Source organism: Notechis scutatus, chromosome 1 (assembly GCF_049901735.1).
Source record: "Notechis scutatus isolate UNSWTSFEM ecotype Mainland chromosome 1, rNotScu1.2, whole genome shotgun sequence".
NCBI lineage: Eukaryota > Metazoa > Chordata > Lepidosauria > Squamata > Elapidae > Notechis > Notechis scutatus.
In genome coordinates this window covers 300,503,085-300,522,326 of record NC_142009.1, presented here as the reverse complement: position 1 = coordinate 300,522,326, position 19,242 = coordinate 300,503,085, and the positions used below count along the sequence as shown (strand labels likewise).

Sequence of the window (19,242 nt, the reverse complement as noted above, 5' to 3'; positions counted from 1 at the left end):
GATGGCGCCGATCCCAAATGGCGATGCGTCGCACGTTACTGTTAATGGCAGGGTCTTGCTGTACTGCATTAGTACCGCGTCAGATGTTAGCAGGTTCTTTGTGTTGTTGAAGGCGCTCTCCTCCCGTGCTCCCCAGGTCCAGGTGGCTGTTTTGTCTAACAGCCTATGCAACAGTTCCGCCACGGTCGCCTTCTGAGGTAGGAAGACATTGTAAAAGTTTAACAGTCCCAAGAAAGCCTGTAGTTCCGTTTTGTTTTTGGGTTGTGGTGCTTCCCTTATGGCTCTCAGTTTCTTTTCTGTGGGGTGGATCCCTTGTTTGTCTATGAGGTACCCTAGAAATTCGACCCTCTCAGCCCGTAGCTGGCACTTCCCTTTCTTGACTTTGAGTCCTGCGTCTCTGAATTTCTTCAGTACCTCCCTCAATCTGGCTTCTAGTTGTTTTTCGTTTTTCGCGCCACCAAGACGTCATCAAAATAGGGCACCACCCTCTATGCCCTGGAGGAGCCTTTCCATGAGGCTTTGGAAGACCCCGGTGCCACGCTGACTCCAAATTGGAGCCGGTTGCAACGAAGGCTCCCGGTGTGTTACGATGGTCTGGGCTTCAGCGGTTGTGGCGTCGACCGGCAGTTGCTGGTAGGCTTGTGCCAGGTCGAGCTTTGCAAAAATCCGGCCTCCACCCAGTGAGTGCAGAAGGTGCTGTACTACTGGGACAGGGTATGCGCTTTGTTGGAGCGCGTGGTTTAGGGTGGCCTTATAGTCCCCACAGATTCTCACGGACCCATCTGGCTTGATGGGGGTGACTATGGGGGTCTCCCACTGGGCGTGATCGATTGGTTCCAGTACCCTTGCGCGATGAGCTTATCTAGCTGCTCATCGATCTTGGGCTTGAGTGCAAATGGCACTCGTCTGGGCTTAAGGCAGATTGGTGCGATGCTCGGGTCTATATTGAAGGAGATAGGGGACCCCTGCTACTTGCCTAGGCTGTCGTCGAAAACTTCCCGGAAGTCCTCCACGAGCGCCGCTTCCCAGTCCGCCTCTTCGATGCGGTGGATGCCAGTTACTTCGATGCCTAGGGGTGCGAACCACTGCAGTCCCAACAGGCTCGGCCGATCCCGGTCGACGATCGTCAGGGTAGCACTTCGGTGTGGTTCTTGAAGGTGATTTTAAAATGGTCTCTGCCGACTACAGGGATGCGGTTTCCTGGTAGTCTTTGAGAGTCAGTGTTTGGTCTTCTAATTCGTGGCGGCGGATGGAGGGTGCCAGGCGCTTGATGGTGCGCCATGAGACCATGGAGAGGAAGGACCCGGAGTCCACCTCCATGTCGCATGGCTGGTCTTCTATCCCCACCGTTACGTATACCTTTCTGGCGTCGCTTGTGGAGGAATGGCCGATAACGACGGTCTGGTGTGTTTCCTTCCTTTGTCTTGCCTCATTTAGTCGCCTGTTCCGACCCTCTTGGCTCCAGCGGCTCTCCGTCTGGCGATCTCGGTGCCTGGTGGGGTGTTTTCTCGTCGTCGGGGCTGCCATCTTGTCGCCACAGGCTGTAGTGTCTTTTATTTCGCACACCTTGGCGATGTGCCCCCGTTTCTCGCACTGCCGGCAGATGGCATCGAGGAAACGGCAGTCCGAACGGGGTGATCGCCTCCGCAGCCGGCGCACTGGAACCTCGACTTATGACCTCGGGGTTCCCGATGCCCTCGCGCTGCTTGCAGGCAGTGGATCTCTTCCTCCTGTTTCTGAGAATGAGTCGACGTCGCCATGGTGTGTGGTTGTGTCTCGATGGTCGGCCTTGGGTCGCTTCTCTGGGTTCGGAGCCGTCTCGCCGGTCGCTGGTCGTGGCATGATGCTCGATTGTTGCATCCGAGCCGCTGATTTCCTGGCTGCTTCAGCCGCGGTTGCCTCGGTGAGGGCATCGGCGAGGAGATGTCACCCTTCGCCATGATGCAGCTCTGGAGAACGGGGTCTCAGAGTCCCAGGGCGACGCGGTCTCGCAGGGCCTCATCTAGGTCGGCGAACTCGCACAGGCCACCCAAGTCTTGAAGCGCCACCATGAAGTCGCCAAGCCCCTCGCCTCGCGTTGATCCCGCCTGTAGAAATCGTGCCGCCGGATGAGGATGGGCATGACGGGGCATAGTGGTTTCGCAGCAAAGGCTCGAGATCGCCCCATTCCATGGTTTTGACGTCCTCTGGCTTGGCCAATGCCTTGGCCATCTTAAACACTGCGGGCCCGCAGTGCGTGAGAAACACGGCTCGTTTCTTGTGGCCGTTGGCATCCTTGAGGTTGCTACTCTCGAGGAACATCTGGAACCTATCGGTATAGGATTCCCAGTCCTCGGTAGCAGGGTTGAAGGGTGCGGGTGGTGAGTTGATGCCGCCATGCTGCCTGTTGCTGCGTGCCGTCTCGCCGCGTGCTGGATGGTCTCCTTGTCTCATGATCCCACCTTCATCGCCAGTGTTAGATCTGAGGTGGATCGGTTCGAATGAGACACGAGACCATTCTAGTGAGTTCAGCTCTTTATTTAGAATAAGAACAGTCTGAGGAATCCAAGCCGCAGCAGCCCTTCATATAGGCTGGCTTGCCGCTCGGCGGTAATGGCAGCGCTTTGAATCTCCCGCGATCGGCACGGCCAATCGCGGTAGATTCTTAGCGCTCCAATCACGGGCCGGTGTTTCGACCAATCAGGTCGCTGTCCGTCCGGACCAATCAGTTGTGAGGGTTTGGAGTATGCTAATATAGTACACCACTCCTACACTTTCTTGTTTGACACTAGCAGACCGTTTCTTTCTTTTTTTCCTTCCTTCCTTCCTTTCTTTCTTCCTTCCTTCCTTCCTTCTTTCCTTCCTTCCTTCCTTCCTTTCTCTTCTTCCTTCCTTCCTTTCTCTTCTTCCTTCCTTTCTCTTTCTTTTTTCTTTCCTCTCTCTCATCTATCTATCTATCTATCTATCTATCTATCTATCTATCTATCTATCTATCTATCTATCTTTCTTTCTTTCTTTCTTTCTTTCTTTCTTTCTATCTATCTTTCTATCTATCATCTATCCATCTTTTCTCTTATATTGTACTACTGTTGCCTTGATGCTACAAAGATTAAGTGAAAAGAACACATGGTTCCTTTGTTAGGTCCATAATAATTTTGTGGCAATGAAAAGCTGATAGTTCAGCTTCATGGAAGCAAAGAGATAGTATTCATTGAAATGTTGTGGCTTGATTCCAACATGCCTAAATTGTAGTTTAAAGATTTAAAAAGTGGGGAAGGGAACTATTGTAATATAAGAGGGCATTGGGTCAGAAGGAGGGGAGAATGTGCTTCTACCAGCCTAAGCAGAAATCAAAAACAAGATGTTCGCAGGAGATATAAAGTTAACCTGGAGGAAGGCTAGGAGAACTGGTGGGGAAACCAGAATAGCCAGAGGATTTTATTGGATTCAGTGATCCACTGGATTTTTTTTAAAGGAAACTACTTATCTTCTGAGGACAGCACAGGGCTAAACAGCTATCTAAGGTATCAACCAGCCATTGGAACAAGGGATAACGCAAGAGTGGGATGCAGCACAGTAAATAGTATCTATATGGTTGGAAAGAACAAGGTGACGTACCCAGCAGCACGATGAAGTGCCATAAAATGCACATAAAAATAGATGCAGCTGGGATCGTACCTGTTGAGGCTGCTACCATCTTGACTTTATTTGACCATGTCTGGAAGAGAAATAGCTTTAGTATAATTTTACATTCACATTTTCTTTTATTTCCTTATTTCACAGATGGAGCTGCTATGGCTTTATATTTTGCTTGGACCCATTTTGAAACTTTCTTCAGGCCTTTCCTACAATAAAAAAGGCAAGTTGTGATTTCAAATACATTCATTCCTGATTGTTAGAATGATCAAAAGGAGAAGATGGACACTCAGGCTAGGGAATTTGCCCATTTCTCTCTTTCTTTGCCTGTTTATGCCATCTCTGGACACCTGCATAACTGGATAGAAGCATTCCTGTCAAACAGACAACAAATGGTCAAAATGGGGAGTGTCCTATCAAATTCTGTACCTTTCAATAGTGGTATCCCCCAAGGCAGTGTTCTAGGACCAACTCTTTTCATACTCTACATAAATGACCTCTGTGATCATATTAAGAGCAACTGCGTTCTCTTCGCTGATGATGTAAAGCTGTTCAATACCACAGACAATACTGCTACCCTTCAAAAAGATCTTGACTATGTATCAGAATGGTCAAACAAATGGCAACTTCAAATCTCAACAAATAAATGCTCTGTCTTACATATTGGCAAAAAAAAATCAGAAAATAAAATACAAGCTGAATAGTCAAGACCTTGTTGATGATCCAAGTTCAGTAATACTCATCTCTAATGATCTAAGTGCTAGAGCCCACTGTAACTACATAGCCAAAAAGGCATTAAGAGTTGTTAACCTAATCCTACGTAGCTTTTTCTCTGGTAACATCACACTACTAACTAGAGCATACAAAACATTTGCTAGACCAATACTCGAATACAGCTCATCAGTCTGGAACCCACATTATACATCTGATATTAGCACAGTTGAGAAAGTCCAGAAATATTTAACAAGAAGAGTTTTCTACTCCTCTACTCGTTGTAGAATACCTTATGCCACCAAACTTGAAATTCTAGACCTAGAAAACCTTGAATTACGCTGTCTTCAGTCTGATCCAAGTATGGCACATAAAATCATACCTTGCAATGACTTACCTGTCAATGAATACTTCAGCGTCAACCATAACAATACAAGAGCACACAATAGATACAAACTCAAGGTTAACCACACCAAACTTGATTGCAGGAAATACAACTTCAGCAACAGAGTGGTCAATGTCTGGAATACTCTACCTGACTCTGTGGTTTCTTCCCCAAACCCCCAAAATTTTAACCTTAGACTGTCTACTATTGACCTGACCCCTTTCCTAAGAGGTTTGTAGGGGGCGTGCATAAGTGCACCAATGTGCCTAACGTCCCTGTCCTATTGTTTCTTTTATTTTTCGTATATGTACCCATTTCATGTATTCATAACTATGTATATACTTATACCTATTATCTTGTAAGTGATTGACAAATCAAAATAAATAAAAAAATAAATAGGAAGACTCCTGCTGGCTTTTTTGTGCTTTTTTGTGCAGTCCTGGGTAGCTGCAATGACCATCAATCATATTCCTGACACCATAAGGAAATTTTGCTTTAAATGACAGCTGTAATCATGCTTGTTTTGTTTCATAATGGATTCTGTTTTAGTTGTTGTAATGTCCTTGTTTTAGTATGAGTTTTTGTTCTCTCATTGGCTTTGTCAATGTTGATTGTTTTTGTTTTGTTTTGCTTGATTTCAGATGACTTTGTAGTCCAGAGCCTTTTGCTCTGTTCTGTTTTCCCCCAGTTCCATTTTCCATAGTTACATTCTTTGCAACATTATGACCTCAGACTATCTTTCTTTAAATGATCTCACTCTGCCATCTTCCATCCTTGTATAGCTAAAATTCAACACAGTGAATTTTAGCTATACGAGAAACAATACACAAATATTGATATTATAGTAAGAGTTATCTATGTACATATGTGATTCCAGGAATTAGAATAAATCCATCTGCGGCACAAATACTAATTGATATGGTATGCATCATTCACCACAAGGGCATCCTCAGCTTCCTGACTAGACTTCTAGCAAATCCAGGCAGCAAAAATTCAGATGAATACTGTATCCTGGCAAAGAACACATGGCTGCCATCTAGTGGTTTTCCAGGTTTCTGCAGCCCAAATCTGGCAGTCTTACTGTGTACATCCTGGAAAAGTTTTGACTATCTTGCAGATATAGCTATTGAAAATTTCAGAATAAGACATACAGTATTAGATGTTATGATGGTAATCTATCTATTCTATGAATTCATTATGTGGAGCCTGTTGTAGCCAGAACTGAAATAAATTAATATTAATTGACCTCAGTCTCATATATATATATCAGAGCAATCATTCTTGCACCACTGTTTCATTAGAGAAGGATATCAACAATCCAATTCTAGCCCAGTGCAAAATTTGTTATTATTCATTAAGATGGTAGTTATTTAAATTAAATTAAATTCTTTAAATTAAAAGAATACCCTCTCTTCTTGCAATTGTATGGTATATGAAACTTCTGTAAGAAAATTAAGCATTTGATTTGGCCCCAAAAAAGGAGCAAGGAGGCAATTTATATAAATTAATTTTTACTACAAGCCAAGATATATTAACAGTAGACAACATGGAGAATGTTTTGTTCTTCTTTCTTTCTTTCTTTTTCTTCCTTCCTTCCTTCCTTCCTTCCTTCCTTCCTTCCTTCCTTCCTTCCTTCCTTCCTTCCTTCCTTCCTTCCTTCCTTCCTTCCTTCCTTCCTTCCTTCCTTCCTGCATTTCTCCATCTCTCATCCATTACTTTGAACTTTTACTCTGTTTCTCTTTCATTTATATTACATATCAAACATCACGGATGTACAGTCTAAGTTTCACTGGCTGCATACTGCTTGCCCAAATCTTGAGCATTCTTCCTAGAATGTATGCATAATCATATTAGAATTTGTAACATGACACAAGAGGAAAAATACCACAGTCACTTCATTATATTAATTACATTTAATTTCATTTTAGTTAGATTAAAATGTGGTTTTTATCCTACTACTTCTAGTCATAGGGGTACATGAGCAAAGACCAGATGCAGCCTTTACCCCATGAAGTTTGTACATCATTGGTATAAATAAACATGTTTAGAGATGATATAATACTTCTGTATTTTCTCTCAGAGGTGTCCACTTCAAGTTTTGCCTGCTACCCAGATATTTTCACAAAAGATACTGCAAAGTCTAAAGCAGTCAAACTGTATCTTCCACGGAGGAGCTTAGTAAGTTTCCCATTCAGTTTCATATATTGTATAGAAACTTAAATTATGGCAATTAACAATAACTTAAAAAGAAAAGTCACTATCTAGTTTCACAGACTTCATAAACCACAGGCAAAATGCCATTTTACTCAAACATAACACCATTCCATACAGGCACCATTATACAGTTGGTTGTAACCGATCCACCCCTTCTCTCCCATGAGTCCATTAAATTAAGGGTTTCTTCTTTGTATGAAAGAAAATGTGTTATTTCTATAAAATTATTATTTTGTAGTTATTTCTATAACATTCAGCTTGACTAGTTCTGTACAAGTACTTTGAATAAGAAACATCCCCAGAAATAAAGAATAGGTTTTTTTTTACTTGCTTAGCGAATTTTCTAAATCTATAAAAGTATAGAAAGGATATGACAAATAAAATGTAAATTAAAGAAATGCTCTCAGCTATCAATTTTGATCTAGTGTCCAAGGCAACAGTCGAGAAACCTGGACATTGTCAGTTCTACTCCTGCCTTAAGCATGAAAGCTGCCTGGTGATCTTGGACCAATCACTCTCTTTCATCCCAAATCACCTCACAGGGTTGTTGTGAGGAAAATAGGAGGAGGGAATATTAGGTATGCTCACCACTTTGAGTTATTTATAAAATAATAATAAAGACGAGATTTTATAAAATTTTTAAAAGGAGATCAAAAGTAGTAATCATATTGCCCACTCTTTCCACATGTACTGTGATAACCTGGGGTATGGCACAAAGATAACAAAGTCACAAAAATAGATAAATTTCCTTTAATATCTCCAACTTGGCCCCCAATGTCCAGTTATCCTCGGCTGGAGATCAAACTCTTCCAAAAACAGTCTAGAAAGGGAAGAAATGCAGTCCGAACCCAAAGTATAGATAAATTAGAAATAAAAAACCAACACAAACCACCCTGAAGTAATTAACACGACTGGCCAGGATAATAAACTGCAGACTTCCAAATGATAATGAAGCACACACAATTGGGAGGACACCAAAACCCAGATAAGCCTCGACAAAGATAATGCATGCTTTGCTTCCAGCAAGGTGCTGTGTGCAAACGCCCTTCTTATATCCTGTTCTCCCAGCTGCAACTAATGAAAGGGATCAGGCCCCCTTTCTCTACTGTAAGCCATGAGGGGGTGGCCTTGAGTCTTCCTCCAAAGGCCCAGCTGGACTGTGCCCTTCCCCCATTTCTTCCACAACCACTGGAGCCACATTCCCACTCCCTGTCAGCTGCTCAATCTCCCCCTCAGAATCAGACTCCAACGAGGGTATGACATGTACCATTTTCCATTTTGTTGGTACTGAGGACCTTTTATTCTGCCATTTCACACTGTGTTTTCAAAGGGCAAGCATTCACTTCCTGCCTACAGCAACAAGGGGAAAACAGGGATCTTAAACAGGATGCAGGAGACAGAGTTGTGGAGATGTGGGCTGTGATTCCTAATGTATTGACGCATAAGAAAAACATTCAGAAAAAAACATCTGCAGCATTTGCTGCAGTAAGTTTTCATCCAGGGTTGACAGCTAATCCCAAACATATAACAATATGCATTAATGGCAATAGGCCTAGGAAGATCCATTTCTCTTTGTAAGACAAGGATTTAGAGCAGCTAAGATCCCACTTTCTGCAAATTGAATTGCCGACATCAGTAACTTCACTCATTGTGAATGTTGAAGTCTGTTATTATTATTACTATTATTATATTTAGAGTGGATTTGGCATTTTTATCAATCTATTGAATCATTCCCAAAAACCTGAGATAGGAAAATGTGGTTGTTTAATGGTGTTAGAGGCAGCATCACAAGATATAAGTTGTTCCAAGTAAAGTTGCATTTTGCAATTGACTAATGGTGATTTTGTAAATGCTGATGGTATTCAAATAGTGCTCCAGATGTTTTGAGATTCTACCCAAGGCATCTATTATCATCAGCATTATCTTTGCTTTCTTTTTCACAGTCATGATATTTGTAAGTCTTTGTATTTTGTGATTTTTCTCCAGTTGTTTCTCTTCTCTTCTGCTGTCTATTATTGTTATTAGAAGTAATGCCCCACCTTGTTTATATTTGCTTAACTCAAGTCTAGAGAAGTAGCCAGCAAGAATAGGGAAAAGACTTATGACACTTAATTTGCCCATTGTGGGATAAAATTCCTGTAAAGATTAGAAAATAGTTTCCTTTTTTAAAAAACAAAAATACAACTTTGCAACTATAAGGCTTTCCAAATATGCACTTTTCCACTAGACAGAACACAGTTGGGACACAATTTATATGCAGCCATTGGCCAAGATAGAGCCATTTCCATGGCAGAAGAAGGAGACAAACAAAAAATAATCCTCCCTGTTACCTCATTTACAGTGTCATTTAAGTACCACCCTTAAGTACTGGAGAGAGTTCTCACAAAAATGTATGGGAAATTTGGTTTATATTTATTTAAAGGAAGCTTTCTGAATGTGATTCTTTCAGGTTTCTTTGAGTTCTAGGGTCCCATAGCTTTATTTCCGCATAGGTCAGGAAGAGTACTCTGACAGCTGGCTGTCTATTATCTGCTTGAAAAATCCAATGAAGGAAAATCCAATGCCTCACTAGGTAATTGGTTTCATTGTCAATGGATTGGCAATTTTATTTAATATTTTAAATATGCTCAATGCTATGGTTGGGCAATATGGTTTTGTGTATATCTTTTTTTCTTATTTGTTGTCCTTCTCATCTAAAAGAAAGTCATCTGCCATTTGTATAATATTGATGAAGAGGATACCAAGGAGAACAGAAGAAAAAATCTACTGCTCTATTCTTCAGGAGGTCTTGCTCCCAGCATACAGATCTTCAATAGCACCTACTCAAAAGTCTTCTTCTTCAAAATGACTCTGGTAAATAAAATGACTGGGGAAGGTAAATTGTTCAGTGGGAGAGAATAGAATTTGCAAGGTTAGATTCCTTTCCTGATATATTCAGTTAGATTCAAGTGGCAAATGATTGAAAGATGTGGAGACAGGGACTGCCAGTAGTATGAGGCAAGAATAGATTAAATGTTAAAGTACTCAGATGTGGTGCACAGCAGCATCTTGTCTTTCTATTATATTGTACAGACACCAGCAATATTTTCAGATGGTGGGCATTATTGTCTGATTTTACATCTTACAACAGGTGCTACAAAAATTTACAACATTTCTAAAATGTTTTTTTTCTAAAACTTTTTTTCAATGAATTTGCAGTTGTTGTGCAAAAATAGTGATTTTACAAGACTTAGGTCCTTTTTAAACATTATATAACTAACATTATATAAGATTTGGCAATCTCGTGGAATTTCCACCATTTTTTAAAACAAGTTATCTTTTTAATTTAATTTTGGCTTCCTTTAAGAGGATCACGTGTGCCATGATTCCTGCAAAAATGGGACTACCAGATATCACAGTGGTTAGAAGATTTGAATAAAACTGATCTTCATAAAGGAAAAAGTTGAGATTATAACATTGCTCAGGCTGAAAGTAGAGTACATTGTAGTTGAACAGAGAAGGCATATTGTGACCTCTGTACTTGATAATATTAAATTTCAAGCAAATACACATGCAACATATATGTGTCTGTGTCTTTGTACATGTTACATTCATGAAGATTGATACTACTTCCAGGATCAGATCTCAGTCATCAATTACTGTGAACTACAGCAAGCTTATGGTTACCTATTATAACCAAGTCTTTCTTGGGAGAAAAGACTGCTGAATTGGGCAGAACTGTAGTTTGCTTTGGTATAATTTGCACTAATTTGAATTAAAATATTTACTTTATTTATGTATTAAAGGTTAAAACTGCCCATTTCCCCTGTAAGGTGATTTAAATTAAATGTTCATTTTTGAAATGGCAGAATGTTATTTTAGTTTGATATTTCTATAATACATACTCATTTATTTTCTTGGCCAGAAGTGGATTGTCACTGTTTTCCAGGGGTGGGATCGGACAGGGTTAACTACCGGTTCAGTGATTTACAATGTGTTTCCCTGCACGCTGCACTCGCACACCTGTAAATCGTCATCAGCACGCTGTGTGCAGAGAAGCAGCCTTTCAAAAAGCACTTTTTTCCTGCTTTTTAAACTGCAGCTGTGCCTCGCACGGCAACTGAAGTTGAAAAAACAGGAAATAAAGGTCAGGTAAGAACCCGGGTGGGTGGGCGGGCAAAAACATCAGCAGACATAGAACCAGTTCTATGTCTGCTGCTCTTCAGAGCTACCGGTTCTACAGAGGTGGACAGAACCGGTAGAAACCCACCCCTGCTGTTTTCTTCCAGTATGTTTACTAAATCTACACCTAGTTTATATTTAGTATATAACTTTGGGGGTTCTTTGTAGTCTTCGATCTGAATACTAATCATTGACCTTATGTTTATTCAATCCAAAAAGAGATCACTCTAGTGGAAAAACAAATCTGGTCACGTTGCCAATTTCAAAAGCCGATACAAAAATTTATGCCACCAGATAAAGACCGAATGCACCAACTATCACATTAAACAAGAGGAAAACCTTCTAAGCACCAATTCCACCCGTGCTTTTTACAATTTTGTAAACAACAAACTAAAAGACTCAAGGTCCATCCCACCCTTGATAGGACCTGATGGTAAAGACTGCAACGACGACACCATTAAAGCCAACATCTTTAACACATTCTTCGGCTCAGTATTTGTAAACAGCAATGGATCATGCCCAGTATTTCCTAGCCGTACCACAGATAACAACAATGATCTAATACATATCGATTTCACAGAAGACAATGTTGAAAAAGCACTACGCAATCTAAAACCATCTCTATCTATTGGACCGGATGGAATATGTGCCTACTTCTTTAAAAAGCTATCCACTGCCATAAGCATAATCTTTGAAAAATCTTTCAGGACCAGCTCCTTGCCTAACCTATGGTCACAAGCCACAGTCATCCCCATCTTCAAAAAGGGAGACCCAAGCCTAGTTGAAAATTACAGACCAATCTCCTTATGCTGCGTCACCTGTAAAGTCATGGAATCAATTATCAACCAATCCATCATCCTCCACTTAGAGACAAACAACCTACTCTCCAATAAACAATTTGGTTTCAGAAAAAAACTATCCTGTAATCTGCAACTCTTACACTGCAAAAACATATGGATGACACAACTCGACCAGGGCAAAGCAATAGACGCAATCTACATAGACTTCTGTAAAGCCTTTGATTCAGTGGTACACGACAAACTACTCCTAAAAATAAAATCCTATGGTATCTCTGGACAACTGAATAACTGGATAGAAGCATTCCTGGCAAACAGACAACAAATGGTCAAAATTGGGAGCGTCCTATCAAATTCTGTACCTGTCAATAGTGGTGTCCCCCAAGGCAGTGTTCTAGGACCAACTCTCTTCATACTCTACATAAATGATCTCTGTGATCATATTAAGAGCAATTGCGTTCTTTTCGCTGATGATGTAAAGCTGTTCAATACCACAGACAATACTGCTACCCTACAAAAAGATCTTGACTATGTATCAGAATGGTCAAACAAATGGCAACTTCAAATCTCAACAAATAAATGCTCTGTCTTACATATTGGCAAAAAAATCAGAAAATAAAATACAAGCTGAATAGTCAAGATCTTGTTGATGACCCAAGCTCTGTAAAGGACCTTGGAATACTCACCTCTAATGATCTAAGTGCTAGAGCCCACTGTAACTACATAGCCAAAAAGGCATTAAGAGTTGTTAACCTAATCCTACGTAGCTTTTTCTCTGGTAATATCACACTACTAACCAGAGCATACAAAACATTTGCTAGACCAATACTCGAATACAGTTCATCAGTCTGGAACCCACATTACGTATCTGATATTAGCACAATTGAGAAAGTCCAGAAATATTTCACAAGAAGAGTTCTCCACTCCTCTACTCGTTGTAGAATACCTTATGCCACCAGACTTGAAATTCTAGAACTAGAAAACCTTGAATTACGCCGTCTTAGGTCTGATTTAAGCATGGTATATAAAATCATACATTGCAATGTCCTACCTGTCAATGAATACTTCAGCTTCAACCATAACAACACAAGAGCACACAATAGATACAAACTCAAAGTTAACCGCACCAAACTTGATTGCAGGAAATACGACTTCAGCAATAGAGTGGTCAATGTCTGGAATACTCTACCCGACTCTGTAGTTTCTACCCCAAACCCCAAAAACTTTAACCTTAGACTGTCTACTATTGACCTCACCCCTTTCCTAAGAGGTCTGTAGGGGGCGTGCATAAGCGCACCAACGTGCCTTCCGTCCCTGTCCTATTGTTTCTCTTATTCTTCTTTTTATTTTTCTTATATGTACCCATTTCATGTATTCACAACTATGTATACACTTATACTTATTATCTTGTAAACAATTGGCCAATCAAATAAATAAATAAATAAATGTAGTTCTTGCAAGATATAAATATAAATAAAAAAATTGCATTTTTCTGTTTCTAATTTTTCCCAAGGAGCTCATTACCTATTCAAGAGCAGTTTATCCGCACCTAAGCATCAAGCAATAAATTTGATTAAAAGATTGGTTCATGTATAAATGACTATAGCTGTTTAAAAATCTGAAAGTCTTTTTCTGACATAATTTCTAAAGGGAGAAGAAGGCGAAGAAGTGGATTCATGGTCTATTAATATCCCTAGAGAAAAGATTACATATAATACCGGTGAGAGATTGTTATAATAGCCTGTTTCTTCTAATGGGATTATTGCTGCTTTCTTAGTTTAATTTGCACCAGTGCTCCAGTAGTGTGATCTTTTCCATTTATTTTATTATGTCATATTAACCATAAACAATATAAAATGATAAATATAAATGTAAATGCTAATATAAATAAGAAAATGACTTGAACCTCCAAATATGAAAACATACTCATTACTGAAAAATCCACTGAATAAGTCCATTGAAAATGCCTGGGTGTATCATATATTAAAGAAAGACGTTAATATTACACTTAGATGTTCATAGGAATTATACTCATTTTCTATTTCCTGTTTGACTAGATATTGCTCCAGTAGAGGAATGGTTTTTAAAATTCAATATGCATCATGGGTTAGGTATGTTTACCACTAAAGGAACATTATTGGATATAATGCGAGGTAAGTTATAGCTACATTCCAGGAAAATTACTTGTAGTAGCTACATTAAGTTCAAAGCTTTCTGAAAGTGTTCAGATATTAAATGGTGGTCATCCAAATGGCTAAGACTCTATGTTCATGAAGAAAGATTTGTTTGCTGGCAGCTGAGATAGATTTTCAAGTGACTTTAATTCCTGGAATTTAGGACAAATAAATCCAAAATCAAATATGAAGGACAGATAGCATTGCTTTGGGTTTTTTTTAATGGCATTATTCTCCAGGAAGTATTGGAATTTAGATACTAGATACATAGTATTTAGTATTTGGCTCATAATAATGGGGCTGTAAATATATTTTCATTCATTTTAACAATGAAAATCTGTATTTTCATTCTCTATCTGTATTTTATAGTAAAGTTACAAAACTGTGCAGAATACACATTTTTTACATATTAACCTCACTGTCTCATATTTTACAGAGCCAATTCTTCAGTGGCTTTTTAAACTTGGTACTTACGTAGATATTACGAAAACAATATCTGAGATAACAAATTTGAGAATAACAAAGAGTCCTTGTGCAAGTGATGTAGCAATAATTGGTGTGATTTATAAAAATCGCGATAAAGGTAAGTGCAGCATCTTGGAACTAAGTCTTGATAAGTGTTACATAGCTATAACCACCAACAATGATAGATTTGCTATCCAATAAGGTCATCTAATATATGTGTACTCAGAACCAAATGCCACTACACGTTCCCATTCATACAGATAGTTCTCGACTTATGACCACAATTTAGGTTACTAAGCGAGACAGTTGTTAAGTGAATTTTGCCCCATTTTACAACCTTTCTTGCCACAGTTATTAATGGAATCACTGCAATTGTTAAGTTAGTCACACGTTTGTACAGTGTTACTGTACAACTTCCCCATTGATTTTGCTTGCCAGAGGGTCACCAAAGATGACTGCATGACCCCAGGATACCGCAACCATCATAAATACGAGTCGATTACCAATTTTGATCACGTGACGATGCTGCAATAGTCGTAAGTGTGAAAAATGGCCACTTTTTTTAGTTCTGTTGTAACTTTGAACAGTCATTAAATGAACTGTTGTAAGTCGAGAACTATCTGTGCTTATTTAGGAATAAGACACAATGAACTCAGTGGGTTTAATTTTTGAATAAATATGTGAACTCCTAACAGACTTTGTCTTTTAAGCCTGTAAAGGATTGCACAGTTATGGTGTGCTTAAGATTACAAGCTATTTTATTGAGGCCAGAAATCTATAAATACAAGAATTAAATTAATTTATTTCAAGTACACACATACCCAGAGACAAGCAAAAGTGTAAGAAATTTGGCACCTTCCAGATTAGTCTGTAGAGATTTTCAGTCACCCAGGTCATAGTTGTCCCAAAGGTGCTTTTTAACAAGAGGCAACTGGACTTTTTTCTTTTTTCTTTGAAGACATTTTGCTTCTCATCCAAGAAGCTTCTTCAGCTCTGACAGGACAGTAGGGAATGGAAGGATTTATATTCCTTGCAGACAGCTTGTCATTTGCATCCTTTCTGAGGGTCATTGAAGCACTTGGAGGTTTATCTGTGAGTAGTGCTCCTGTAGTCTGCAATTTTTCTGGAAATCCATTCATACTCTCACACCATTCGAAGGGTATTCACCAGAGGTGGCATTCAGCAGGTTCTGACCAGTTCTGGAGAACTGTAACCCACAGTTGATACAGTATAGTTCTAATTAAACTTGTGGAGACTGCTGTTCTTGAAAAGATGGAAAGCAAAAAAGATAGAACTGAAAAATGTCCCTCAGGGCAGAGGTGGTATTCAGCAGGTTCTGACCAGTTCTGTAGAACCGGTAGTGGAAATTTTGAGTAGTTTGGAGAACCGGGAAATACCACCTCTGACTGGAGATTTTACAGTATCCTTCCCCTGCCACTCTCACCAAGCCACACCCACAAAACCGGTAATAAAAAAAATTGAATCCCACCACTGGTATTCATGCACCTTTGGGATAAACATGACCTGGATGACTGAGAATCTCTTTTAGCTATACAATTTGGAATCAGCTTCTTGAATGAGAAGCAAAACATCTTCAAAGAAAAAAAAACAGTCCAGATCCCTCCTGAAAAAGCACCTTTGGGACTTCCAGATTAGTTTCAAATTGGTACTTCATGACCACATTTTCATTTTTTCTAACTGAAGCTGAGCAAGGAAAGAATCCTGCTGAGCAGGATTCTGTGTTGGTAGTTGCATGTGTTCTTTCTTTTCCACAAGGACATCCATTTTGGGGGGGGGAAGTAACCACCCTCTGAGAGAAGGAGTGAAGATCCCAGTGCATCAGGCTTCTTTCCTACCTTTCACTTGCTTTCCTACCTTTCTAGTTAGCTATAATCTCCAAGAGGCTATTAGTCAGGGGTGGGATTCTACCGGTTCTGTCTACTTCTGTAGAACCGGTTGCTCTGAAGAGCAGCAAACAGAGTGCATACATAGAACTGGTTCTATGTGTGCTGCTGTTTTGGTCCGCCCACCTGCCCGGGCTCTTACCTGACCTTTATTTCCTGCATTTTCAAACACAGCTGCTTTGTGAGACACAGCTGAGGTTGAAAAAGGAGGAAAAAAGGGCTTTTCCAATCGCTGCGCACTTGCACGCAGCACTGCCCAGCTATCCAGGCATCTCAGCAGGTCGTAAATTGCACGCGCGCGACTTGTGTGACTCATGCGTGCGATGCAGAGCGACAGAACCGGTAGTTATACCAGTTGGATCCCATCCCTGCTATTGGTTATAACAGTAATTTCAAGGAATGCTAAAATGGTGAACCTTGTGACTAGTTCTAAAACAATTTGTATAACTTTCTTCTGCTGGTTGTCTCAAAGGTGCTTTTCCCTCCCCTAAAACTGGACTATGTTATTTCCTTGATGAAGAAGACGTTCCATTTTTCATCCAAGAAGCTTCTTCAGTTCTAGCTGGCTGGGGGTGGGGGGGAAATGAAAGGATGAATTTTGATGACTGGTCAGAACTAATCCTTCCATTTCCCTACCACCATCACCACCACCACCACCACTATCTAGCCAGAACTGATGAAGCTTCTTGGGTGAGAAGCAAAACCTTTTCTTTTTCCTCAAGGAAAAAACAGTTTTACCTTTTGACAGAAAAAAGCACCTTTGAGATAACCATGATCTGGATGACTGAGAAACTCCATAGAAATACGGTAGTTCTTCTGTTGGGAAATTTGTTGACTGAGGACACTTCCACATGGTCTTTGAGTTGATCTCTTTCTGGCTTAGCTGAATTGAATTCAGAATCTTGCACATAACCTCCATGGTAATCTGTTTAGCTACTCACCTCCCCCTACCACGTTTTGTTAAGTTTTCAGGCAGAACAAGAAATTCAGTTGAGCTCTTATATTCTGAAAACTCCTGAAGATGCAGAAGGGTTTCCATCTAGAGATGAGCTATGATTATAATAAATGTTGCTCCTTTTGCAGTGTTATGTCTCCACCTATCCTGTAAAATCAAATATGAAATAAATGTCTTATTTCTCTTCATCCACAGGAATCCAAAACTGTTTCACCTCTGAAAATTCTAGATCACTAATAGAAATGGGAAGCATATAATACTGTACTATGTATTAATTTCCAGATTTATATGTAATTCTATTTTCATGTCTGTATGATTCATAGGAATAGTTATAGGAATCGCCTATGATGGATTTATGAATCGAGACGTAATTTGGAATAATTTAACAAATAACATTTGTGTTCTCATGGATTACGGTAATTTTTTCCTTTCAATTAATATTCATCTTTTTTCATTTGTAGATTTCTATACAGCTCTTAAATTTTATGACAGCATAAGACTCATGTAGCCCTAAAAACTTTAACTGTAGGCTTCAGAATTCTCTCCCCAATTTGCACCAATTATCATTTTTGATAAGTCCGAAGGGAGAAAATATTAAATAATGTGATTGGATAGTAAGCATCCTAACTTAACTGTAGCTTAATGAAAATAAAAAGTAGGCTCAAAATACAGAAGGATCTTGACAGATTTGAGCATTGGGCCCTATCTAACAAAATGAAATTTAATGTAGAGAAAAGTAAGGTTTTACACTTAGGCAGAAAAACCAAATACACAGGTATAGAATAGGTGGTACCGAGTTCAACAGTAGTAACTACAAGAGGGTTCTTGGAGTCCTAGTGAACAATCACTTGAATATGAACCAGCAGTGTACTGCAGCTGCCCAAAAAGCCAACACAGTCCTTGGCTGCATTAATAGAGGGGTAGAATCAAGATTAGATGAACTGTTATCACTTTATAATGCCTTGGTAAGACCACTCTTGCAATATTGCATCCAGTTCTGGCAGTCATGATATAAAAAAGATGTTGAGACTCTAGAAAGACTACAGAAAAGAGCAACAAAGATTATTCAAGGACTGGAGGCTAAAACATATGAAGAATGATTGCAGGAATTGGGTGTGTCTAATTTAATGAAAAGAAGGGCTAGGGGTGACATGATAGCAATGTTTTAATATCTACAGGGCTGCCACAAAGAAGCAACCTATTCATCCAATGCTTCTTGTCCTAAAGGCAACACAAGAAGCAAGGGATGGAAATTAATCAAAGAGAAAACCAACCTAGAACTAAGGACAAATTTCCTAGCAGAACAATTAATCACTGGAACAACTTGTGTTGAGATAATTCCCTGTTAGGAGAATGAGCGCATGTATTGAGAGAAGTGTTGAATAATACACACACAGCACACAGATACACTTTACAGTAAGTGTAGGTTTTTTACTTTCAAGAAAGGTTTAAGCAAAGTTCAAAATTGGCAGTCCAAAGTCATTCACAGGTAAGATCAGTCAGTTTTCAGTCTAAGGATAATCCAATTACAAAGTCCAGTATCATAAACAGTTCAGTATCAGACTTACATCAAATCCAAGAATAGCAGTCAATAGAAGGAACGGCAATACTCTCCAACAGAAGGAAACAGAGAGGCTCACTGAGACTTCTTCTGAGACTAAGACTAAGACAACCCAGGTTTCTGGCTCCATCTTATGGCCGTTTGAGAAACCACACCCAATTACAGTTTTTGCATTGTCTTAAACAGACAGTATTAAAATGTCTATCCTGGCTTATATATTTCCAACCCAAATAATTGTTAGGTGACTTATATTCCTAACAACTTGCCTCTAGATGTTGTGGATGCTCCAACACTGGAGGT

General features: G+C 39.8%; 1 protein-coding gene across 1 annotated transcript in view; it reads left to right on the top strand.

The window, feature by feature from the left end:
- Positions 1-3,762: 3,762 nt before the first annotated feature.
- Positions 3,763-19,242, top strand: part of CATSPERB (catsper channel auxiliary subunit beta) — an 88,247-nt gene continuing 72,767 nt past the window's right edge. The window contains exons 1-7 of the mRNA XM_087952070.1: positions 3,763-3,838; positions 6,792-6,889; positions 9,626-9,778; positions 13,534-13,603; positions 13,941-14,036; positions 14,494-14,640; positions 17,705-17,797. Of these exons, the coding sequence (XP_087808196.1) occupies positions 3,763-3,838; positions 6,792-6,889; positions 9,626-9,778; positions 13,534-13,603; positions 13,941-14,036; positions 14,494-14,640; positions 17,705-17,797 (733 nt within the window). The remainder of the gene's footprint in view (positions 3,839-6,791; positions 6,890-9,625; positions 9,779-13,533; positions 13,604-13,940; positions 14,037-14,493; positions 14,641-17,704; positions 17,798-19,242) is intronic.